Source organism: Trachypithecus francoisi, unplaced genomic scaffold (assembly GCF_009764315.1).
Source record: "Trachypithecus francoisi isolate TF-2019V2 unplaced genomic scaffold, Tfra_2.0 Lachesis_group13, whole genome shotgun sequence".
Taxonomy (NCBI): domain Eukaryota; kingdom Metazoa; phylum Chordata; class Mammalia; order Primates; family Cercopithecidae; genus Trachypithecus; species Trachypithecus francoisi.
Genome location: NW_022681458.1, coordinates 69,275,650 through 69,301,868, shown reverse-complemented (window position 1 = coordinate 69,301,868; position 26,219 = coordinate 69,275,650). Strand labels below are relative to the sequence as shown.

At 43.0% G+C, this 26,219-nt stretch overlaps 1 protein-coding gene across 6 annotated transcripts in view; it reads left to right on the top strand.

Annotated features, from left to right (window-relative positions):
- Positions 1-26,219, top strand: part of RAPGEF4 (Rap guanine nucleotide exchange factor 4) — a 317,379-nt gene that overhangs the window by 168,181 nt on the left and 122,979 nt on the right. For 5 of the 6 annotated variants that reach the window (XR_004441700.1, XM_033231110.1, XM_033231107.1 and 2 more), the window contains 2 exons: positions 12,931-13,003; positions 17,781-17,800. Coding sequence is in view for 5 of the 6 variants with exons in the window: in XM_033231110.1 (XP_033087001.1) it covers positions 12,931-13,003; positions 17,781-17,800 (93 nt within the window). In the remaining variant the exon portion in view is untranslated. Of the gene's footprint in view, positions 1-12,930; positions 13,004-17,780; positions 17,801-23,773; positions 23,848-26,219 lie in introns of those variants that run through there. The other variant, XM_033231111.1, reaches the window with a different exon arrangement.

Sequence of the window (26,219 nt, the reverse complement as noted above, 5' to 3'; positions counted from 1 at the left end):
CCCTCCCCTTCAGCACCTAATACCTTTCTTGTTTTCCCATCAAAACCATCCTCCAAGCAGCAGGCAGGGCAATCTTTAAAAACACCCATCAGTTCCTGCCACTTCTCTACTTAGAATGCTTCCTGTAACATGAGGACGATGGTTAAAATTCTTACCATCAAGGCCTGCAAGGCCTTCCCTGTCCTGGCCTCTGTGTGCTGAGGCCTCACTACTCTCCTGTCTTCCCCAATTCCCCTTGCCCTTATTCTCCACCCTACTGGCCTTCTTTGTCCCTTAACACTCGATCTGCTCCCTTTCTCCTTCCTCGCTGCCCCTATCCCCCAAGCCTCCTCAGCCTCGGATTCAGTATCATTTCCCTGACTCCCAAATCTGAACTTGCCCTCCCCTCCCCACCTGACCACATTTTCAATGCACCCTATACTTTTTTTCCTTTCCAGCACTTAGCGTCATTGTGGGAATCCAGGTATTTGTACTGTCATGTGTGGGTAGCTGTCCTCACGAGCCTGCAAGGCCTGGGAGGGGTCCACCATGCCTCCTCTGTCACCCTCCATCAGGCATGCAGTCAATATTTGTTGACTGACTAAATGAGTGTGGATTTATTCTGCTGTTGCTGCAGGATTAATCTGACTGCCCTCTGTGACTGAGACTTGGCTAAACTATTATTCTTCACAGGTGGTAATTCTGCTTTCACTTGAGAGTACTTGAGGCTCCCTACACATAGGGGTCAGAATCTTAAATCGTCACAGGCCAGGAGGAGAGAGCATCTCTAACAGGTGGCTTTGTCCGCAACTTTATCTGCTTGCTTGTAGCGTCATCCCAGTTGGGCTTTAGTCAGGGGCTCTTAAGTGATTCAGGTTTGGAAAGCATCTTCTATTAGAGCTAAACTTGTGATTCTTGCACTCCAGACCACTGCTCTCAGCAGGTGGGCCATGAATTAAAAATGGTCATAAATTGACAAGCAGAATTTTGCTTCCACTTAGAAATGTCTATAATAGGGCCAAAGATGTAATTAGGTATCACTGAAAGGGCTTCGAAGTTCTTCGTGCCTTATTATGCGGATGCTCTAGAAATCCAGCAACAAGGAAACAGAATAACTTGCCTTAAGAAGTCAACTCAGTCCAGCCGGTGATCTCTTGTGGGAAAGGCAGTGCATGTGGCTTTAAACAGGTAAACAGAAAGCTTCTGCTTGCAGGCTTCCATTTGTAACTGCTTTGCTTTTTGCCTTCTTATCTACCATTCATGGGTTTAAGAATTCTGTAGTACTCTGGGATTTTGGAGCCAAGTGTTATGTCCATTTTCATGTCATCTAGAGGTTGTGAAAGAACTCTGGGCAAGAAATAGAAAACAAGAGTCTAAACATTATGTCACTCTTCTAAGCTATTTTACTGTCTAATCATGAGGCTTTCAGAGAAAGTACAGATGACCTGTCCTTTGTCATGACATTTTATGATCTCAGCTTTAGTATGTTGGGAGAACCTAGTGCAACATAATGAATGGGACCTTATGATGAGACACATCCCCACATCCCCAGAACAGTCCTGTGTTATTCTTTCCCAATCCTGGACATTGCCTCTCCTTATTCTGTCCCTATTCTGAGCACTCCCCACCCCAGGTGTTTGCAGCAACGCCTGTCAATTATCCCTGTGGCTTCCTGTTTTTAATGCTTTTCTGGTGCTGATTATCCCAGCCAAGGGGTTTCAGACATATCCCCAGGGAGCTTCTGATGCTTTCGCTATAGCCTGATGATTGCCCAGGAGGAGGGGGAAAGCAAGGGGACAGTTGTGGGAAGGGGTGTGCCCAAAGCTCAGGCAGCATCCGGTTGGGAATGTGGTAGCTGCTGGGTGCTAGTAGTCGTGTGCCACTCTGGCCTCCCTGATGGAGGCTCCTCCTTGGTAGTGGGCAGCAGCTTGGAGAACACCCAGAAAAGGCCTCACGGAGTGCCAGGAAGGCCCTGACCTCCACGGTAGGGAGTCCTGCCTGCCAGGACCCTGTCTTCTCTTGTCAGATGGCTCAGCTTGGTTCAAGCTGCCAGCCTTCCTTTCTTCTCTGCGTCTTGCTTTGTAAACTGAGTCTCAGAAAGTGACATGTCTCTATGATGTCTCCTCCTTCAGGAGATGCCACCCAACTTTTGTATGCCAGCTCCTGGGCTACCTCTAGGCCATATGGAGACTTTGTGCACATTATAAAAAGGGGTCCCCTGCCCCAGGCAGGAGCAGCCCCAGGCCAGGGCTCAAGGCGTGTGCAGCAGAGCTGGGTTTACCCCCACCACCCTTTCCCCAGTCTGGTGGTTGCTCTGCCAGCCTTCCAGCCAGAATTCCTCAGTGGCCTTGATGGAGACAATTAATTGGCTGTGAGATGGACCAGGTTTCAACCTTTCTAAGACTGTCATCTTTTGTTTCATTTTAGAAAATATTAATATAGTCTGTATACTAATACTGTATTAGTCAGTATTCTAATATATTTGCAACTCAATCTGGGGACAGGCATCTGGCCTCACTGGCCTGAGGACTTCTCTCCCTTCCCATCCCTTCTTACTGCCTTCCCTCTTCCTTCTATTCTGAGCCACAGGCACTTACTTTGCTCTAAAAACTGGCCAATTGTAATTGGCAGGTTAATTTTTTTAAAGGATTCTCTTAGTAACAAACAGCTCAGAGGGCAGAAAGGCTTTGCTTATGTTTGTTAGGTTATTTCTGGGCTTTCTCTCTTGTGCTTTTCCTTTCTCCATCACTTTGGAGCTCGTTGCTTTCTCCTTGGACTATTTTACCATGTGGGTGAAAAATAGGTGGTACATTATAAAATTATTTAAGAAAGTCAATTGTTTAAATTCTTGTTTTCCCACAGCTCCATTTAGCAGACGATCAGTAGGTGTGTTGTGGGTCATTGTGTGCATATCAACAGCCTCAGTGATGTGAAGCTGTAATGTAGAAAATGTTCTTTCTCGAAGCTGGAGACTATCTTGTTGGAAAATTTCATCAAATATGCTGGGGTTCACTTAACCCTTGGTTTATTGTTACAACTGCCATTATTATTATTACTATCCAGAACCATTTACTAAGTGTCTGGTATGTGCGGGGAACTGTTACAGATTTTATTTCTTATCCTCACAATGGTCGTGAAAGATGGTGCTGTTATCCCAGTTTCCTTACCCAGGAGACTGAGGTATGTAACTGACCCATGTTCACACAGGTAGCATGTGGTGGAATCAGAATTAAGACCCTAGTCTTGTGTGATTTAAATGTCTACACACTTTCCGTAACATCAGAGGTTCTTGGCTTTTTCACTGAAGCTCCCAAATGCAGAGGAAATCAATACCTAATGCCTGGGGTCTATACCCTTTGTAGCTAGAAGTAGCCAGCAGCCAGATCAGAATTTCTTTGAAGTCTCATGCTTTAATCTTTAAAATTTATGCAAATTTAGCTTTCTACTCCATAATATAAAAGTATAAAAATAATCCTTTAAACTACTTGACATAGAATAAAATTTGAGCTCCCGGAAGAGCTCCTGTTTATTCTTCTCACATCCCTTTCTGCTCTGCTGGGTCCCACACCGGGTGTCGGCACACCTCGGTTGCGAAGGTCAGCACTGCACTCTGATGCATCACAGTTAAATTCTTAGTACCAGTTTTGTTGATAAACCTTTCTGTTAAGGTGCAAACTGTCACTTGGCCAACCCTCAACCATAGAAGTCATCATAACAGAGGGGAGAGTCCCTAACACTTCATAGACAAATCCTAAATTGGTCTTTGTTGATTCTTCATGGAGATCTTTGAGTGACATCTGTCTGGCTGGAAGTTTAGAGATGATTTAATCTTGTGGTTTGTAAACTTTTATTTTTTAGGAGCCAAAGTTATTTTTCAAATGAAACTATTCTTGGAATTTTAATTTATGAAACAAAAAGTAAAGACACTCTAGTGGCCACTGAGGCTGAAGGCCATGTTTGTGTGGTGTGCCCTGGGCTGAGGGTACTCCAGGGACCCCAGATTCTGCAGAATGGATCTAATTCAAAGCACTCATTTTACTGATGGGGATACTGAAGCCAGAGAGCTTGAGGGACTTGTCTGTAATGACCCAACTGATTAGCAGTAAGGAGCCAAGCCAGCCAAGTGCTTCTAAGATCCTTGAAAGTCCTTGAGGTTTTCTTGTCATTTGAAGAACTAATTTCCTAACTGCCCTCAGAGGTCCTGGAGGGGTCCTGGAGGGTTGGGAAAGAGAGTGTGCATGAGTCTGTCTGATAGGGGCCTCCCACATGTATTAGCACCATGGCAGGTGGCCTTAGTGTCAGGAGTGAGACTGGTGCCCTGGGCCTCAGAGACAGAACTCAATCCAGACTGGTGAGCTGCTGCACAAGCTGCCCCGTTTCTCAAAAGGGCCTTGTAGAAGCTTCTCTGGACATGAGCAGGATGCTCTGTAACAAAAGCCTGAGCCCTCCCAAGTGTTGCTTGAGGCATGCATTCTCAAGGTCACCGTGCAAGAGTTTCGGAGTAACACGAGAGCTCACCATTCCCTTCTCCACCTCAAAGCACTGATTCAGTGTTCTACTCTGTTCTTCTCCTGATTATTGATTTATCTCTGCTAACTCTCTATCATTGTAGGACTTGAGCCAAAGACATAGCTCTTTCCCAAGTGCGTATGGCAATTTGAAAAATGACTGAGTGAGGTCATTGATGTTGTTAAGGTGTTAGAGTGTGTTGGGATCCAGGGAAAGGGTTTACAGGGGGAAGTGCACCAGGGCCCCAGAGAGGACATTGTTCAAGAGCTCAGCCAGGCCACCACACACCTCCACAGCCAGAGTGTGGAGGGCATGTGGGGGCCACAAAGACCTGCTGGGTCACCTCTGAACCACTGCTGGCCCCAGGTTTAAGCTGACCTGTGCTGACTTATATGTGCAGGCCTTATTAAGCACAGCCTTGGCAATCCCCTTAAGTTTCATTTTGATTTTCAGAGAACTTGAAGTGACTATTAAACTTCTATAAAGATATGAACTGCTCCACAATCTAGTGTTACTGATATGGTCATCTCGCTTTTATTTTTTTTCAATTCATCAGCTAAACACCAATAAAGCCTACTAGAAGACTGCCCAGTATCCAACTCCCCAAATCCCTCTACCTCAGGAGGATTTTACAGCAGAAGGGAATTACCCCACCTCTGCATGGGGTAATCTAAGAGAGAGGACTGTCTGCTCATGCCACTGTGGGATGACCTTTGCTGCCAGGTGCCAGGCATGCTCTGTGATTTGGCTGCAGACCAGCCCCATCAGTCCGTCCCCTGGCCAGACAGACACAGTGGGTGATCCCACGGCCTCAGTGTTTGCTCAGCCAAGAGTGCTTCAGGCTAGGGCTCCCAAAATTGTACCATTGGCCCTCATCTATTTCAGGCCACATAGACATGGTGCCATCTGGTTTAGCAGTTGTCACCTTGAAAACCTAGAATCCTTATGCCCCAATCCTCAAATAGTGTCTGCACACCACTTAGAGGGCCATAAACTCTACAGCTTCCCTGTTGAATGTGCCTCACTAATTTCCAAGGTGACCTTCCAGCCCTGATTATTCATTGTAGAAGCCAGATCTTCCAATTGCCTATGTTTAATCTCTACTATTCCTTTTACCTATTGTTGTCTAACCAAACACACCAAATGTAGTGTCATGAAGTAACCACCATTCTATTACATGTATGGATTCCCTGAGGAATCTGAAAAGGGCATAAAGGGATGGCTTGTCCCTGCCCCACACTGTCTTGGCCTCAGCTGGAAAGACATGAATGGCTGGAGTTGATCTGAGCACCTGGAAGCTGGAATCATTTGGAGGCTTCAGAGGCTGGCCTCAGTGGGACTGTGGAACAGAGCACTTCTGTGTGGTCTCTTCATGCAGCTTAGCTTCTCACAGCATGGCAGATGGCTTCTAAGAGGCAGCACCCCGGTAGAGAATTTCTAGACCAAGTGTTCCTGGAGACCAAGGAGAAGCTGCAAGGTTTCTTCTGACCTAGCCTGGGAAGTCACACAGCATCACATCCGCTGCATCCTATTGGTTACAACAGAATCACACAGGTCAGCCCAAGTTCAAAAGGAGGGAAACTAGATGGTCCCTACTGATGCAGGAAAGAGAGCATCACCTTTCAGGAAAGCGTGTGGGATGAGAGATCGTGTTATATTCATCTTTAGAAAAGGTAGACTGCCTCAGTCCACTGTCTGGCCATGACAGTTCACAACCCCTGCCACATCCAAAATGCACTCTGTCCTTTCTTGAGACTCCCAGAGTTTTTCCTGTTATGGCATCAACTCAAAGTCCAGGATCCCGTCAGCTAAATTAGATCTAGATGTGGATGAGGCACCTTGAATGCCGTTTCTTAGGTACAGTTCCCTGATGATACTTCTTCTCGATCTGAGACCTATGAATGAAAGGGACAAGTTATGTGTCCCCCACACCCAGCAAACAATGGGTATAGGAGATAGGGAAACTGCAGCAGACGTTCTCACTTAACAAGGGGGGAAGGTTGGAATGTGTGGCGTGTAAGTCACCAGTCCGTAGCAATTCTGAAGTCCAGCGGGGCAAATGACGGGTCCTTGATTAAGGTCCAATTCACTTTCTAGGAGTTGTTTTCTGTGGCTCCTGGCTTTTCTGCCTTTTTTGGTTTTTTTTGGAGATAGAGTCTCACTCTGTCACCTAGTCTGGAGTACAGTGGTGCAATCTCAGCTCACTGCAACCTCCACCTCCCGGGTTCAAGGGATTCTCCTGCCTCAGCCTCCTGAGTAGCTGGAATTATAGGCGTGCACCACCATACCCGGCTAATTTCCGTATTTTTAGTAGAGACAAAGTTTCACCATGTTGGCCAGGCGGGTCTCAAACTCCTGACCTCAAGTGATCTGCCTGCCTTGGCCTCCAAAATGTTGGGATTACAGACATGAACCACTGTGCTCAGCCTATTTTTTTTTTTTTTTTTTTTTTAAGAGACAGCATTTTGCTCTGTCACTCAAGCTGGAGTGCAGTGATCACTGCTCATTGTAGCCTGGAACTCCTGGACCCATGTGATCCTCCCACCTCAGCCTCCCCAGTAGCCAGGATTACAGGTACACGCCACCAGGCCTGGCTAATATTTTAATTTGTTGTAGAGATAAGGTCTGATTATGTTGCCCAGGCTGGTCTCGAACTCCTGGCCTCAAGCAGTCCTCCCACCTCTGCCTCCCAAAGTGCTAGGAATACAGGTGTGGGCCACCACACTCAGTCTGGTTCTGCCTTCCGGGTTTTTAGTTCTACCTTCTGAGTCATGTTCTCTTTTCATAAAATGTAATCTGTGTTGTAGCTGAGTATTTCTCAGTCTGCTTCCTGCTCATAGAACTTGAAGGGTCCAAAGGATTCTTTTTATTAGTTACTGTCTCTGTTTATTACAGTCCAGGATAGTGTAATTTGTTGAAAATCTTAATGGGTTTCTTATGTATCAATTTATCATCCATTTCATTAGACAAAACCATACCCATGTGCATCTTTGCATAAGCATTTTTCTACTTTGAACCTTTTCGTGGTTACTGTGATATAGCATCCTTAAGATTCTTTTAAAAGTCTTTTGCATATCTAAAACAATCTGTGAAGCACCACCTTAAATCTTTCTGAAGTCTTAAAGCAGGGTTTTACAGTTGCACCGTTGGCCTCCTTACTCTGAGGCTTTATTTTCCTACCAATGCCCTATATTTGATCTTTGTCATGAGGCCCTTTCTAACTTTGAAAATCTTTTATTGAGAGAGGTTAGACATAGCTTTATTTTTGAACTCTACAAGTCCTAGACCCTAATTTATATTTACTCTAAATTCTGATTGCAAACTAAGTGACTCCTTTGTTAGCTCATCTGTGTATGCACCTTAAAATATACAGCCAAGAGAAAGCAGCTGCCATGGGTGTTTTGCCTAGAAGCCTCTTTGGCTAGATCCATCAGTTCCTCCGGGACACTTTTCATTTTCTACATTACTGTAGGCATCAGTTTTGCTGAACTTTCCACCACTGCAAAACAAGGGTGAGTGTCTTCTATCTTCCATTAATATCTCCCTCACTCTATTTTTTTTTTTTTTTGAGACGGAGTTTCTGTCTGTTGCCCAGGATGGAGTGCAGTGGCACTATCTCGGCTCACTTCTACCTCCGCCTCCCAGGTTCAAGCAACTCTCCTGCCTCAGCCTCTCAAGTAGCTGGAATTACAGGCGCTCACCACCACGCCTTGCTCTTTTTTGTATTGTTAATAGAGATGGGGTTTCACCATGTTGGCCAGGCTGGTCTCGAACTCCTGACCTCAGGTGATCCACCTGCCTCAGCCTCCCAAAGTGCTGGGATTACAGGCATGAGCCACTGCGCCTGGCCCTCACTCTTCTTTCAACTGTCATCAAATCTCCACCAACCCCATCAGGCTTCCTTAAAAAATTCATGCCACACATCTTAGGTTTTGTTGTACCACCACCTCACTTTCAGGTATCAAATTCTGCTGCATTTATCTATTGCTGTGTAACAAACCATGCCAAACTTAACAGTATGTGCCAACCATCACCTTATTATGCTCACAGATTTCTATGGGTCAGGAATTTGAACAGATGCTGTGGGGAATAACTTGTCTTTGCTCCATTATACCTGGAGCCTCGTATGGGAATACTTGAAAGACAAAAGTGACTTGAGTGGCTGGAGGTGACTTGGCTGGCTGGGAGCTAGAATTATCTGGATGCTTCTTCAGTCATATGTTGGCTCCTGGGTTGGAATGACTCCAAGGCTGGAGTCAGCTGGGAGAGTTGACAAGAGCACTCATATGTAAGTTCTTATTTTCTCTAACTCCTTCCTTAAATTTTTTTTTTTTGTTTTGATTGTTTGTATGGTTTTTGTTTGTTTGCTTGATGTCTTACTGGTAGAATCATTTCTTCCATTTCTTTTGAAATTTATTTGAGAGTTTAATAATACATGTAAAATAGAGAAGAACATTAACCATTGTGGAGTCCCATGGAATAAAAGTCAATAGTTCTAGAGAATGAATAGTGAAAACTAAGTCTCTCTCCTTCTTGACCCTCAGCCACCCAGATCTCTTTTCCAGAGACAATCCTTGCTACTACTTTCTTGTAGATAGTCTACACATTTACAGATCTTTATGTATATTCACACACAAACATCTTTTATTCCCACAAAATGGTATATACACCATGCTGTAGTTTGCTTTTTAAATTTAAAAGCAGTAGATCATTCCATATCTGTATATAAGTAGTACTGCTTCATTCTTTGTCATGGCTGCATACTATTCCAACAGCATCTGTTTATCAAGAAATAACCCATCATCATCTCAGAAAGTAACCCAGTGTCCTCTACCAATGGACATTTGGGCAATTTCCTGTTTTGTTGTTGTTTGGTTTACTATTACATACAAGCACATGTGGTTGCGCATGTAATACTTGAGGTATTTCAGGAGACTCTACATCTGCCCTCTGAGGGAGGTTCCTAGCTCAGTCAAAGGAAATATGCATTTTTTGGGTGGGGGGACAGTTTCACTCAGTTGCCCAGGCTGGCGTGCAGTGGCACGATCTCGGCTCACTGCAACTTCCGCCTCCTGGGTTCAAGTGATTCTCCCACCTCAGCCTCCCAAGTCACTGGGATTACAGGCCTAAGCCACCATGCCCTGCCAGAAATATGCATTTTAAAATTTGATAGATACAGTCACTGGCCACTGAAAATGGAAGAAGAGAGGAAAGGAGAGAGAAAGAAAAGAGAAGGAAAGAGAGAGAGAAAGAAGAAAGAAAAAGGAAAGAAAGAAAAGAAAAGAAAAAGAATTACATAGATATTTCCAAATTGCCTGCCACTGAGGTTGTATCATTTTACACTCCCATAAGCAATATATGAGGTAAGCTGTTTGCTTCATTCTCATCAATAGTGTATTAGCAAACTTTTTGGAACTTTGCCAGTTCTGACAGGTAAAAAATTATATTGCACTGTAGTTTTTATGTGTCATTCTGTTATGAGTGAGGTTCTGCATCTTTTCATATGGTATTTTCTCTTATGAACTGCTTTTTAAATTTGTGCTTGGAAGATGAAATGGTGCCCAAAGATCAAGCAATATGCAAATTATTTAGAAATCACCTTTCTGATACAGGTTTTATTCTAGTTAGCTGTTTTTATCCTAATTACTATAGGGCATTCTGCAGGCTACTACGTAAGAGTCAATCTCCCAACTTTAGTGAATGTTTATTAAAGAGTGCCCCATCAATTTTAAGGAATGACTTTTAATTTACAAGTATAGATATTTCCACCCTGATTTGATAATCTTCACTCTACCAAAAGCTGTTATGCTGGAACGCATGTTGTCTTATTGAATGAATTTTTAAAAATTAAATTCAGCAGTGACATGAATGAAACAATTAGAGTCTGGCCATCAGCTGGATATTATGGATATATTACATTTTTTTAGCCGTGATAATGGTATTGTGGTCTTATTTGGGGGAAAAAGGAGTCTTTATCTTTTAGAAATTCCTGCTGAAATAATTATGAATTAAATGATATGATATCTGGCTGGGCATGGTGGCTCAAGCCTGTAATCCCAGCACTTTGGGAGGCTGAGGCGGGTGGATCGCTTTGAACTCGGAAGTTCGACACCAGCCTAGACAACATGATGAAACCCTGTTTATCAAAAAAAAAAAAAAAAATTAGCCAGGTGTGGTGGTATGTGCCTGTGGTCCAGTCCCAGCTACTCTGGAGGCTGAGGCTGGAGAACTGCTTGAACCAGGGAGGCAGAGGTTGCAGTGAGCCGAGATTGCTCAACTGCACTCCAGCCTGGGCAACAGAGTGAGACCCTGTCTCAAAAAAAAAAAAAAAAAAGATATCTGAGATTTGCTTCAAAATAATTCTAGAAGGGGTAAGTGGATAAATGTGTAGATGAAATAGTATTGGTCATGAGTTAATAATTATTGAAGTTGAATGTGGAACATATGGTATTCTATTTCTGTATCTGTTGAAATTTTCTAGAAAAATGTAGAGATTTAACAGATAAGTACTAAGTTTGTATTATGTGCAAGATATAGTTCCCTGTGTTGAAGAAAATAGACATTTCACAAGTACACAAGACCTTGTTTACTTGTTCTGTGCTGTAAGCCCATCCTGAGACTTGTTCTGTGCTGTAAGCCCATCCTGAGACACTGTACACAATAGACGCTCAATATGCACAAGTCCTGAAATCCAGCCCACACGCTCCTGCCCACAGGGCTGCTCTAGTTTCTGTTCCCACTAGCAGTGACCCTGATGATGTGCTCCACAAGACAGCAACAGACCAGGTGCTATGGGGCTTGAAGGAAGGTGAAGTCTCATTCATTCAGGAATTAGGAAGGTGCTTCCAGGGAGCTCATGGAGACTGACATTAAGGTGCCTGAGACAAAGAACCCCCATCACATCCAAGACAATGCTTCTAAGCAAAGTGAAATGGCCCCTTCAATTTAACAGGAAGTATTCCTTTTAGGAGCCTGTTAGGGAGTTACTAATGGTAATCAGGGGTCACAAAACCTTACAACATAACCAGTCCTTATCTGCTTTCTCTGGGCCTGTTTTATTTACAGTCCAGAATAATATGATGCCCAGAAATGTGCTGCTTAATGAATGCTCTCTCATGAAGAAGAAGAGTAGATGGTGTCATAAGAAAGAAGAGAATGAGAATTAGGAAATTATCAAAGGAAGTATCAGGAGTGCAGGGTGATATGTTGGTCCTGTGGGTATGTCTGAGTGATCACTTAGCTCAGAGGCTGAGGAAATCACAGTTTTAATGGTTGCATGCAGGTGTTGGTATAGTTGCCTCAGAATGAGAAGAAAAAAAGAATTTTTAAAAAGCTAGTTACATCTTGACTAGAAGAAGGCTCTTTTGAGAAAGCATCAATGTCACATTACAAACGCCATTCAAATCTACCAAATGGGCCAGATGGTTGCCCCAATACTGCGTGCTGCCAGCTGCCCATTGCTACAGATGAAGTCTTTTCTGCTGACGTTCATGCAACCCACAAGCACACTATGGAGTGTTGATTCTTTTGATGCTCTTTAACATGTATGTGTCATCGCAATTATAAACCATAAATATACATGACACCATGCAATAAATAAAATTGCCCAGCTTCCATCCTGAAAGGGGAGGAGACTGTATTTATGACCTGAGAAGAGAGGGCGGCTAATATTCATTTTCCATTCTTTATAAATGTCCCACTTCTCTCTAGTTGGATGCTCTAGATGGCTTTATTCTCAGCAAGCCTTATTCCTCCCAAACAGCACAGACTCCTGGGGCTAATACCTTATGCTAAGTGCCAGGTTTTAGAGCAAGCCTGGACCAAAAGTCAGGTAGATACAATTCAGGGGAATCCAAATAGTTCTAAATTAAGCTAAACTATTTTATTTGACACATACCAAAAGTTCTTTGCAGGTCACATAAACAGGCAGGTGTACGATGTAAAAGGAAGTAGGTAAATGGAAGCGCATCAGCTTCTTTCAAAAAAGACATTTTCCTCAAGATGCATTTCTTTTTGCTTTGAAAGAAGCTGATTCAGTGCCATTCACCTATTAAGTAGGCAGCACATTTATTTGTATATGCATCTATAAAGCTCAAGTGCCTTTTCCCTCTACAAAAAGCTGAGCTTGTGTTTATGGGGCTGGGGAGGGGTGCAGGGGGTGCTAAATATCCCACACAATTCAGGCAGCCACGAATATATAAATGAACTGGCGGAGATAGAACCCCTGCCCCCAGGCACATTCAGTCTTATTCAGGAAGACCTGTTTAGAACACAACATCTTTATTTCAGACCAGAGACCCCGGAGAACACGTTTCATGGCTCTATAAATACAAGGCTCAGATGCTTCCTGACACCCAGCATTTCTGCTTTTTAACATGTAAATAAATGAATGCTCAAAGCAAGTAAATATCTATGTGTTGAGTTTACAATCTTGTCTTTCAGAAATATCGACAGTATATGGCAGGACTTCTGGCTCCTCCTTATGGTGTTATGGAAACGGGCTCTAACAATGACAGTAAGTGGAAAATGTGAACATTTTGTATCTAAAAATTTGTCGTGTGGTGTGTGTTTTCATGTGACAAAAATATGTCCTACACCAGCTTGTCAGAGTAAGTCTCCAGACTCTTTTGTGGATAAACAAACCTGCCAGCTCACACTGGAGATATTTTTAAAGAATGGTTAATATAGTATTATTCTGTGGTCTTAGCTGATAGAGAGCGGTATGCTCTGGTGCCAGCTGGAACTTCAGCATGCATAGAATACTTTCATCTTATAGTGAATCTTCATCTTATAGTGAAATCCAGTGTTGTTTCTGTGCCCTTTTAAAGAAGGGATGCACGAACTGTATTTGTCTCAGTCCCTTCTGGATACCTGAGAGCCTCACCTCTTGCTTTTTTTTTTTTTTTTCACTCTATTGATGAAGAGAAGTGGGGTGAGTCATTTATTTAATCTTCTAAGTCATAGCCACTTCCAATCCCAGGACTTTGTGAACTTTAGATGCCCTTACCACATACACACACACACACACACACACACACACACACACAAAGTCACTATGGAAGGTGACAGGTTAATTTGCCTAACTGTAGTAATCATTTCACTATGTATATGTATATCAAAACAGTGTGTTGTACATATTAAATATTTTTAATTTAAAATATCCAGACCTTTTATTAGAGACCAGTCTCTGGCTGGTCAGCAAAAAAAAAGAAGTTTTTCTCTGTGGTTTTCTTCTCTTGTGGGTCCCCACTAGACTCACAGAAACCCGTATGTCCCTGGAGTCTTTTGATCTGTTCATGCGTGTCGGAAACGTGGTTAGCGTTTGTTACCATTGCATCTATGAGTCTCCTTATGAAGCTCTTGTGTGTATACATATAACAAGATTCCAGGTCCTGGAGTCTTTGGAGCTATAGTGCTTCAGCCAGCAGACCCAGTGATGTAGCAGGTAGGCCCTGCATCTTCAGAGCCACAGCCAGTCACCTTTCGGTTCCTCTTCCTGTATCCTAGAATTCCCACCCTCCCTCACTGACTCGTCACTCACTGCAAGAGATCTTTCTCTGTGCTTGACCATGATCCTGAGTGAGCATCTTCCTTCTCCTCCCCTCATTTCACTATTTCTATGCAGCCTCTGCTCTGTCTCCCCGTTTGCCTTCTGCTTTCCTGCAGAGGAGGAGGGTGGGAAGGAAAGGCTTGTCCTTCCTTTCCTCTCTTGTTCGTGCTTTCTTTCTCTCCTGACTGAGCCAGGGATGGCTGGCTAATTAAAGGACCTGAGTTGCAATCCTAGCAGTGCTGTCTCCTAGCTGATGTCTGGCAAGGCACTCAGTCTCTCTGTGCCTCAGTTTCCTCAGAGGATTGTTGTGAAGATCAAGTGAATCAAAATATGTTAAGTGTTTCAAAGGGTGCCAGGCATGTAAAAAGCTCCCAAATGGCATTGGCTATTATTTCCTCACCTCCAGTCACTCTTCAACCCCTCAAAGTCTGGCTTTTGCCCCATACTTCTTGAATAAACCACTCTAAAGTTACCAGTGACCAACCAATAACCAGACCCGATGGTTCCTGTTGCCCACGTCCAGACTCCATTCCGCCTTGGCTCCCAGGGCGCCGCTGTGTTATCCTGGCTTCCTCCTCCCTCTCTGGCCACTCACATTTTGGTCTCCTCCGTAGGTACTTCTTCCCTTCCCCTTACTGAAGAGTTGAGCCATGGCTTCCTTTCTCTTTCCTTCTGCATACTCTATTTCCCGTCTTCCATGGCATCCTTTCCTGCAACTGATACAAACACTTCCCAAACCAACACCTCGGTTTGATCCTTCCAGGGGCAGCCTAACTTTCCAGGTGACCTCAGGTTCTCTTTCTACCTGGATGTCCTGCTGGCCCCTCAAGCTCAAAGTGTTGATAAGGGAACAGATTCTGATTCCCAAAAAACCAGTCCCTCCTCTGGAGAGGCCGGTTTCTGACAACTCCATTGTTCCCCTCTTGTGCTGGGCTCCAAACTTCAGCCATTTTGGACTCCTCTTTTCTCTCGCCATCACCCTCTGAGGCCAGAGGCTTGCCCGGGCCTGGCCCCTTCCTTTGTGTGTTCACAGTCTTCCTTTCAGTTCCCTCTGCAGCCACTTGGCTCGGGCCTCATCTCTTTGGATTTTAGGGCAGAGGTGACTCAACTGGCTCTGAACCTTCACTGTCTTACCCTTGGTCTAGCCTAGGCCTGATTTCCCCAAGCCATTTTTTACTTTTTATTATGAAGAATTTCAAACATACAGAAAGTGGAGAGAATGGTACAGTTAGCACCCTTATTTTCATCACTTCGTTTAACTGATGTCAATATTTTAGTACTTCAATGTATTTCTTTTGTTTGTTTGTTTGTTTGTTTTTTGAGATGGAGTCTTGCTCTGTCGCCGGGGCTGGAGTGCAGTGGCGGGATCTCAGCTCACTGCAAGCTCCGCCTCCCGGATTTACGCCCTTCTCCTGCCTCAGCCTCCCGAGTAGCTGGGACTACAGGCGCCCGCTACCTCGCCTGGCTAGTTTTTTGTATTTTTAGTAGAGACGGGGTTTCACCATGTTAGCCAGGATGGTCTCGATCTCCTGACCTCGTGATCCGCCCGTCTCGGCCTCCCAAAGTGCTGGGATTACAGGCTTGAGCCACCGCGCCTGGCCCAATGTATTTCTTAGTAGTAAATTAATATGCATTTTAATATTATTTTTGCCATATTCTCCTAATCACAATCACATATACATGTCACTCCAAATTCATCACCAGGCATTTTTGAAAATAAGGACTTTTTCATGTATAACCAGAGCACCACAATTACACCTAAGAACTGGCATGATTTTCCACCACCCAATCCATATTCAAATGTTCCCAGCCGAATGTCTTTATTGCTGATTGCTCAAACTGGACTTCAGTCAAGGACCATGCCATCTGGTGTTTATGTCTTAAACGTCTTTTAATGTTGGACAGTCTCCTTCCCTCCTTTCTCCTGATCATATCACTCTGCTGCTTGAAACCTTTCAGTGATCGTCCATTGCCTGCCATGGAAGATGAAATTCCAAGACTATTAATGTCTTAACCCAACTGTCAAGTTCCTGCATGGCCTCAAATCACCTTTTCAGTGTCATTTCTCTACAGATACTCTAATTTCCAGTTATTCATATATGGTGATTTGTGCAACTGTGTATTTATCTTATTGAACCTGCTAGAAAGTAAGCTTCTGTTATATCCCATAACCTCATACAATCAACCCTAGTTCTTTCAGATGGATGATGGACGGGTGGATGGATGAATGGACGATTCGGGATGAGTTTCAGAGTGCCGACCTGAGGCCATCCTTCCTCTTTCTGACAGAGTTGGGAAGTGATAGCGAGCCTATTAATACTCTCTATTTCAGAGAATAGTTCTTCTTTGCCTCTTTCCTGACTGCATTTTTATGTCTTGTGCAGTCCCAGGTGTGGATCAAAGTTTCAATTAGAGAATGTTTCCAAAGTCTCTTTCATCCTCACCCCTCCTGCATTGCATTCTGTACTACTGCCTACTAGGATGAGCGCTCAGGTTTTTTTGTTTTATCGTTTTTGTCTTTGTTTTGTTTTTTTGAGTCAGGGTCTCACTCTGTCACCCAGGCTGGAGTTCAGTGGCATGATCTTTGCTCACTATAGCCTTAATCTCCCTTGTTCAGGCGGTCCTCCCACCTTAGAACTCCCAAGTAGCTACAGGCATGCACCACCATGCCTAGCTCATTTTTTGTAGAGACGGGTTTCACCATGTTGGTCAGGCTGCTCTCGAGCTTCTGGGCTCAAGAGATCCACCTGCTTCAGCCTCCCAAAGTGCTGGGACTACAGGTGTGAGCCACTGCATCCAGCTGGCACTCAGTTCTTTTAGTGCTGACACTGTAAATCCTGTGTAGCCCCTTGTGTAAAAACAAAATGTCCTGTTTACTCAGAATTTGGATTTACTGTATTTTTTTTGTTGCAAACCACCTCATACTGCTCTACTAGTTTGAAGATAGGTGCAAGCCACATGTAAAAATGACCTATGCTTCTGTCTCCTCTATATAAGGTCACTTGTGCCTGCTGTACTAAAGGCATTAAGCTCTGCTACGGCAGTGAACCTCTCAGTGTGGCCACCCCTACCATGTCAGTCAGGGGAGAAGCCTGAAGGAGGTGAAAAGGAATAGACTGCCTGTAGTAGATACTCATGAAATGTTTGTAAATCAATGACAAATAAGCAAATGGATGAGTCATTAGCCTTCTAGCTAAGACCACTGAGATACCCCTGGAAACAGCCTCTGCCGTGCTCAGACTTGGAGATGGCAGGAGTTTGCTTTGCTCACAATGGAAGTTGTTTTCCAATGTCTTTCTTGTGCTACTTGCCCCAGCTTCAAATCACTAGAGCTGAGTAGGGTGGTTTGCAAAGTAAAATCACAGCATGTGAAACTTAGGAGTTGATGTGCCTATCCAAAATTCCAAGTGTTCTGGTGCCGAAATCAGTGGAATTTGCTGCTTTCATGGTGAGAATGAATCTGTGATGGGTGTTTACCTCTGTGAAAGTAAAGCATATGGTAGAAGCAAAATAAGCCTGGGTTTTGGTGTCTGGGCACATGGCCCTGCTCCTGATTCACTGATTTATTTAAGCAGCATTATGTAAGTTTTTATATTTCTAAGCAGCATTATATAAGTTTTCATGGAAATGAAAATTGAAAACACTGAAATTTTACTTGGTTTGGTTCAGCAAAATTTCAATTCCACTTTACTGGTTGATTATACAATTCATGGCCTCTCTCTGTCTCTTTTTCCTCCTTTAGGGATTCCTGACAAGGAGAACGTGAGTAGCTACTCTCTGTGCCTATCTTCTAAAAATTGTTAAAAGGTAAAAAATAATCATGGTAACCCTACCAGCAAAGAGAGCTCTTGACCCACATTCAACAGAGCAATAAATATTTTTCTAATCTCATTCTGGCATCTTTGGCAAGTCACTTTGAAATAGAAAGGGCAGAAGGTTGATTGCTCTGACATGGTCGTCACATGTCCCTGATTTTAACCAGTCTGAAGAAAGGTTATTCTAGGGGGCAAATGCTACAGTTACTAAGTGTTTTCTTTTTCCCATGATGCATACATGGCAGTCAAACAAATCATTAGCCTAATAGCTTATAGAAAACTAGTTGTTTTTCCTTAGCAGGAATACAAACGATGAAATTCAGGGTCAGTTGATGAATTTGTCTAATTATATCCAAGTGCACTAGTGTTAACATTTCTTTTTGGAAACTGAAAATAATTAATTGCTATAATTGTTTCTGTAAAACTGTATTCTTTCTGTAAAAGAGTAGAAAGTTTAGGACAAAGATTTCACCAAGAAATAGCAGGCATTCCAAGAGTGGTCATGGTTTAGTGGCATACCTTTGCATGCAAATAATAATAATATTCATTCTATTAACTAACATCTAAATTTAGACAACAACATGGAAGGGTTAATGATAGGAGTATGCAGTGATTGATTGGAAGCAGTGCTTGGTTGGCTTTCAGATGTATCACCTTATAATTGTATCCTTTGCTGTACCCAAGTGGCAATGTTACAGGATTGTCACCCTTGCCTTTCTCTGCGTTCAGTCCTGTGTCTGTGGGAAGATACACTCTCTGAATTCAATTTAGATTATTTCCATATCCCTTCTCAGATATCAGGCTCTGGCTTTCTTTAGCTCTTCCTCCTTTTCATAGTGTTGGTTTTAAAAGGACTGGTTGGGAATTCTAGCCCACTGCTATAGCACTACAAACTTGGGGGGCGGGGGTTGTTTTTTGCTTTTTGTTTTTTTGTGATGGAGTCTCGCTCTGCCGCCCAGGCTGGAGTGAGGTGGTGCAATCTCAGTTCACCGCAACATCTGCCTCCCGGATTCAAGTGATTCTCCCGCTTCAACCTCCCGAATAGCTGGGATTACAGGCATGCGCCACCACACCCAGCCAATTTTGTATTTTTAGTAGAGATGGGGTTTCACCATGTTGGCCAGGCTGGTCTTGAACTCCCGACCTCAAGTGATCCATCAGCCTGGGCCTCCCAAAGTGCTGGGATTACAGGCATGAGCCACCACACCTGGCCAAACTTGGGTTTAAGACCTAGCAGTGTCACTTCAAATGTCACACCAAAATTTACTTCGTTTGGTCCAGCGAAGGATTTCAGCTCCTAGCTGTGTGGTCTTGCCCAAGCTACTTGGTTTGTCTCAACATCCTCATCTCCTCTTTAAAATGTGGATGTTACCTTAAAAGGAAATTGTGAATATTGATTGAGATAATCTGTGGAGAAGGCACAGACAAGTAGAGTAGGTAGGCTCAGTAAACGTTGGGACTATTTATTGTGGTTAGTATTTTCTCAAGTCTTGTATCATTTTCTAGCTACTCTTCACCTCTGAAAAATGTCCTACCCTTTAATAAAGTAACTGTCCTTTTGCCTTTTATGGCTGCCCCTTCTTCAGTGAACCTTGCCATTGATATTTAGTCATAAAAAATATTTTTGTATGTTGAGTCAAGCTCTAGATAATCAGGCTCATAAAGGTTCTAAAGCAACAAACTGATCTTGCCAGCATTTTGGACATGGATGTCCCAAATTATCCATCCTACAACAAATAATACACAAATCATTTGCCAAATAAAGAAGGCAGAAAGGCCTTGTACTTCCTCCTCAAGAGAGTATCAGTGATGTGGGGCGCTCACACAGAACGTCCCAGCCCTGGGAGGGCTGAAATGTTCTAGGCTTCAAAAGGAAGCGCCGTTGCTCTTGGGCACCCAGTGACCTTTAGGCAGGCTCTCCCTGCAGTGGGACAACAGGTGCAGGGCTCTAAGCAGAGGGCCTAACAGCTGTCATCATGTAGCTCACTTTGTGACAAAATAGGAATTTTTTTTTTTTTTTTTGAGACGGAGTCTCGCTCTGCCGCCCAGGCTGGAGTGCAATGGCCGGATCTCAGCTCACTGCAAGCCCCGCCTCCTGGGTTCACGCCATTCTCCTGCCTCAGCCTCCCAAGTAGCTGGGACTACAGGCGCCCGCCACGTCGCCTGGCTAGTTTTTTTGTATTTTTTAGTAAAGACGGGGTTTCCCCGTGTTAGCCAGGATGGTGTCCATCTCCTGACCTCGTGATCCGCCCGTCTCGGCCTCCCAAAGTGCTGGGATTACAGGCTTGAGCCACCGCGCCCGGCCCAAAATAGGAATTTAAAGTTTGCAGAACAATGAGCTTGTCAGACACAATGAACGGTTAGCATGTTACTCTGAAAGATTTGGGGAACTGGCCAGGCCATCTCCCTAATACTAGTGTAGTATACGCTTATTTGTATTTGCCTAGGCTATTGTAGGTCACATTCTCTAGCAAGCAGAGAAGCACACTTTAATTCTCTATTAGCAAGTAGAGTAGATGGATCATCACCATGTGTTATTAGGAAAGCTCTCCAATGCCATCAGTCAAAGTACAGCAAATGAAATGAAAGACATTCAGGAGCAGAGCTGAAGCGCTAGAAAGATAAAAGAAGCCTGAGAGTCTTAAAGTGGTGTTAATTGAAAATGTTTCTTTTGGAGGAGACAAGTTGTGTTATGATGATTTATTTTATCCTTTAGCTTCTTTAACTACATTTTGGGCAATATTATATTCCCCTTATATTTCAAAACAACAATAATATGCCTGTGGACAGAAATAAAAGCATTTAGACTATTGTTTCAGTGTCCAAACAGATTATTTGTAGAAAAATATTTCTCCTTTCCAGCTTCTCCTCATCATTTTGTTAATCACCATGTTTAACTGTTTTTTGTTTTGTTTTGTTTTGAGACAGAGTCTCTCTCTGTTGCCCAGGCTGGAGTACAGTGGCACGATCTCGGCTCACTGCAAGCTCTGCCTCTCGGGTTCACGCCATTCTCCTGTCTCAGCCTCCCGACTAGCTGGAACCACAGGCGCCCGCCACCATGCCCGGCTAATTTTTTGTATTTTTAGTAGAGACGGAGTTTCACCATGTTAGCCAGGATGGTCTTGATCTCCTGACCTCGTGATCCGCCCACCTTGGCCTCCCAAAGTACTGGGATTACAGGCGTGAGCCACCGCGCCCAGCCACTGTGTTTAACTTTTAATCAAATATGCACACATCAACAAGTGCTGTTTGTGGCTGCCTTGCCAGCTACATTTTCTTCTCAGACTCAGGCTTACCTTGCACAAAAATAAATCCTTTTCATATATTGCACCTTTGTAGAAACAAATGGATGGGCAGCTACTTGCTGGATTGTTTTGTCTACTATTCATTATAATTGATAGGGACATTTAATGTTAGATGACACAGGACCCTGGAACCTATACAATATCAAGAAAAATGTTAGAAAAACAACTACGCAGCCAGGACACATAGTGAGACTCTATCTGCACACACACACACACACGCTGAATGTGGTGGTGCACACCTGTAGTCCTAGGAGGATCAGTTGAGCCTGGGAAGTTGAGGCTACACTGAGCCATAAATGTATCACTACACTCCATCCTGGGCAACAGAGTGAGAAGAAAGAAACAGAGAGAAAGAGGGAAGGAAGGAAGGAAGGAAGGAAGGAAGGAAGGAAGGAAGGAGGAAGGGGAAGGGAGAGAAAGGAGGGAGGGAGGGAAAGAAGGAAGGAGGGGGAGGGGTGGGGAGACGGAGGGAAGGGAGGAAGGAAGGAAGGGAAAGAAAGGAGGGAGGGAGGGAGGGAAGGAGGGAAAGCAGGCAGGCAGGAAAGAAGGAAGGAGGAAAGAAGGAAGGAAGGAAAACCATGGAGCCAAAAAAACCAGTTGATTATTTTGATAGGGTTGTGATTGTTAAAGGAATTCTCTTTGATCTACTAAAGTTGTATTTGTTTCTCTCTTTTATATGTGCTATACTTGACTGATCATGTTTAACACTGAAGTTAAAAATCACAATTATAAGAAAGCTTGAATGCTGAATGCTGAATATTACGGTTGCCCTTTGAAATAATGACCCTGTCTTTAATTTTTGTCTACTTATGCAGATTTTGTTGCTTATTGTGCTCCATACTTCTGAAAGGGCAACCGCTATGGGGTTTCCTAGTTTTAGAAGGTAATACTTTACTTCAGTGTGGAAGGAGCCAGAGAAGTAGACTCACGGAGATATTACAACATAATCTCATTTCCTGATTGATAAACATCTTGTTTCCCAGAGGATCATCTGGGGTCCTCATTTTGTATGTGTGTGTATGTGTGTTTTTGTTTTGTTTTGTTTTTTGAGACAGTCTCAATCTATCGCCAGGCTGGAGTGCAATGGTGTGATCTTGGCTCACTGCAACCTCTGCCTCCTGGGTTCAAGTGACTCTCTTGCCTCAGCCTCCTGAGTAGCTGGGACTACAGGTGCATGCCACCATACCCAGCTAATTTTTGTATTTTTAGTAGAGACAGGGTTTCACCATGTTGGCCAGGATGGTCATCATCTCTTGACCTTGTGATCTGCCGACTCAGACTCTCAAAGTGCTGGGATTACAGGTGTGAGCTACCGCGCCAAGCCCGAGGTCCTCATTTTTTAGGCAGTTATAGTATTGGTAGTATGGTTAATAAACTTTTTGCTAAATACTGAGGAATGCTTTCTCACTATAAATCACTATCAACGTGGAGCTCAAAGTTGTTCCCCAAATGCTAGAAGAATTCATGCTAGTAATTAGTAATGACCCAGTCTGGAGATCATCTCAAACCACTTGGCAAGTCTCATCTTAAGAAGATTACTTAAAGCAGGAGTTTCTCAAACTTTAAAAACTATGGGTCATTTATATGAAGAGTAAGTTTTAGAAATTATTATAAAGATGTAAGGTTTCAAATGGCAACTAGTAAGGAAATAACTTTCAGAGTTTGTGGAAATTCTCATTAAGGGAAGAGCAGTAGAATAATAAGAACCTTTTGACTGCGAGAGTCAAAAGGTTAGGAATTTGAGGAATTTTTAGGGAATATAATAACATTTATTTCTCTTTATTGTTGCTCTTTTTTAAGGTTAGAGAGAACAAATTAGAATATTTTCCATCTATTATATGACAACATTTTATCACTACAGACTGACTATGACAATGAAATTCTGGGCCAGATAAAGAAATAAGAAATTGTGTATCCTCATACAAACTTAAAATATTAAAAATTCAGATAATTGATGGCTCACACCAGTAATCCTAGCTTGAGAGGCTGAGGCAAAAGGATAACTTAAGCCCAGGAGTTGAGGCTGCAGTGAGCTAGAATTGCACCACTGCACTCCAGCCTGGGTGACAGAGTGAGACCTTGTCTCTAAAAACAAAAAGAAAAGAAAAGAAAAAAACCCAACAATCAGAGATAATCCCATAAGGCTGTATAAACCCTTTCAACTCCACCTTTCAAAGACCAATGGAATTCAAACTGTTTTCCATGGAACACAGTTTTTAAAACCCTGCTTTACAACATGATTGATCCAGGCCGAGCCTATGAAGACACCTTGGCCAGGGTCACCGGTGTACCCCTGGCAGCTGTGTCCCTCTGCTCTAGGGTACCGGTGGCCTCACTAGTGCCATTACCATTCTGAAACTCATGTGTAACTGGCCAGGGTACAACACTCTAATAGGAGAGCGAAACCACAAAATGCTGAAGCTTTGAAAATCTTGAGCCAGCTTGTCCTGATTTTGAAGGACACATTGCTTATCACACAAATGAAGATTAGATTAGCAGTGCTGCTGGCCCAATCCTGTGAGCTGTGTAGTGTGTAAATACTCCTTTCGGTAGCTGGCCTATTAGAAAGCATAGCCCCCGAGAGGACTTATTTTGCCCCACCTCCTAGAAAACACCGTGACTTCATGTCGAAAGTGCCAAGGACAACTTCAGTTCTCCAGTCTCTGAGGAAATGTTTGTTTTTGTACTTGTGAGTTATGCATTTTATGGGGCAGACTGTCCTTGCTGAATTTCTTTCTGCTTTTTATTCCATCTGTTCCTCAACTCTTACAAAAGCTAGCCATACCATCTCTCTCTCTAGCTTCTGCAGTGGTAAGCCGATTGCATTTTTAGGATGACATGTAGTTGTCATCCATCTAAATGGTAAATAGGAAATGTAGGTAATACTCTAGAACGCTGATCCTTTTATTATCAGTTAGGCTGTGTGTTAATTGCATTTGAATGCCCTCGACATTGTTCCTAGGACCTGCTTGCTGTGAGTTTGTTGGTGAAAGGAGATGTATTGGGGTGTATTGGGGTCATGGTTCATTGCTATATTTTATAATTATTTTTGTAATACTATGAATTACATTTGGTGATTGTTTTAATATTCTATGTTTGGTTTCTTTGCAATTTTTAAAATCTCTCTTATGAAATAGAACCTTTTAATGCTGCTGTCATGCTGACGATTTTCTAGAGTTGCAACTGAGATATACTGCACGGCCCTGTTTTGAATATGTTCCCTCCATCTTTTCAGTCATCAGAATTTGATTTGGCACGCTATCCCAGATAACCTGTGTAATGTTTGATAGTTTAATAATAGTAATAATATTAAAAGAAATGAGTTTCTCTTTGGCCAACAGCTGCTTCTTGCTCTCACTTAAAACATTGCATGGCCTTGAGATGCAGCTCGGAATTGTTCCACTGTCGGCGGGGAGGGAGGAGTGTGATGTCATGTTATTAGTAATGTACACAGCTGCTGCTTCCAAGCTGTGGGAGAGTATATTGCTGTCTTCAGTAATATTTTCTCCTATACTGAAGGCAGTTATCATCATCACCAGTTACTTTGGGTTGCTAGCATGTTATCTCAATTAACCGTGAGAATAAAATAGATAGTATCACTTATGTTTGATGTGTTTGAATTTTTATTGTTCTCGTTTTGAGAAACTGAGAACAAATTATTTGCAAAATATGTCTTATTGTTAGGAGAGAAAATTGAGTGTTCTCAGATTGGATAAACTAATCTAGTGTTGACATGTCATTTAGGGTTTAGATTCTGTTCTATCAACAATTCTGTGTCAGGCAGCCTCCCTGAGTCCACAGATATTAAATATTCTGTAGTCACCGTCTTTACCTTTAGATGACAATACATTGAAGATAGATGACAGATAAATGCACATATATATACACATCCACATAATATATATAGATACATACATATGTATTTGTACGTGTATAAATGTGGATATAACAATTTCAGTTCTTTAAAATTTTCAGAAAAGAAAATGATCAAATCACCTTTACTAATATGGTCCAGAATTGTTCAGAATTCCTATTACCCGTTTTTATAAATGTCTAAATCCTTTTTAGTTTAATTTAGTTTTCTATTTCCCTTCAGCCAAAGAATGACATAGAAACGCCCATGGAATATACCACTGCTTGCTTGAAAACCTTTAATTTAATGAACACTTATTGATCAATCTCCGGCCTTCATATAGGACTATGAAAATATGGCGCTGCAGCCTAGATAGAAGCGCATGTGAACAAATAAGAACAGTGAAGTATTGTGGGTGCACATGTCGTCAGGGTAGCGTGGCCTCAGGACGGGGATTTAGGAGCTCCTAGGGTTTCAGTTAAACTCCCAGCTCTGCCAATTTCTAACATGTGAACATGAACAAGTTACTTAACTGCCTTACTCATTTGTTTCCTCATCTACAGAAGGAGAATAATAGTAGTGTCTTGCCCAAGGAGGTGTTCAAGAGTATTAATGAGATAGGTAACGTATGCCAAGGACTTAGCCAGTGCTGGCCTCTAGTATCTGCTTTGCGGAGACACATAGTGGGACTGTGAAGTTCTTGTTAAGAAGAAGGGAAGGGGTTCAAAGTACCCCACGGAGGAGGCAGTGTCTGGGTGGTTGCTACCCAGGGAGAAGGAAAACGATATGCCAGGCTGAGAGCACTGCATGAACAAAGGAAGAGTACCCGAATCTTCTCTTTTGAATTATTTTAGGCACTCTTCTTTCTAAGGATCCCTTTCAAAGTTATAAAAACCTGGCTTCCAAGCCACGGGCATTCCAGTGTCCCAACAAAACACCTTCCTCACCCCTCCTCAAAGAGCTTGATCTATTTTGAGTCTGGAGGGGGAATTAGCTTGAATTTCCCCCATTTGTACTTCTCCAAATCATGCCTTCTTTTTTAAAATGACAGAACTAGATTGATTTTGGAGGCTATTGTTCACTCTGACCTCCAGCTCCTTTTCCGTTATAATTACCCAGTCAATACTCCTTCATTTCTGTTGTTCTCTTTGTTTGCCCCCTCTTTTGAATGAATTACTTTGCAAAGCTTTCTATTGAATTTTGCCCTC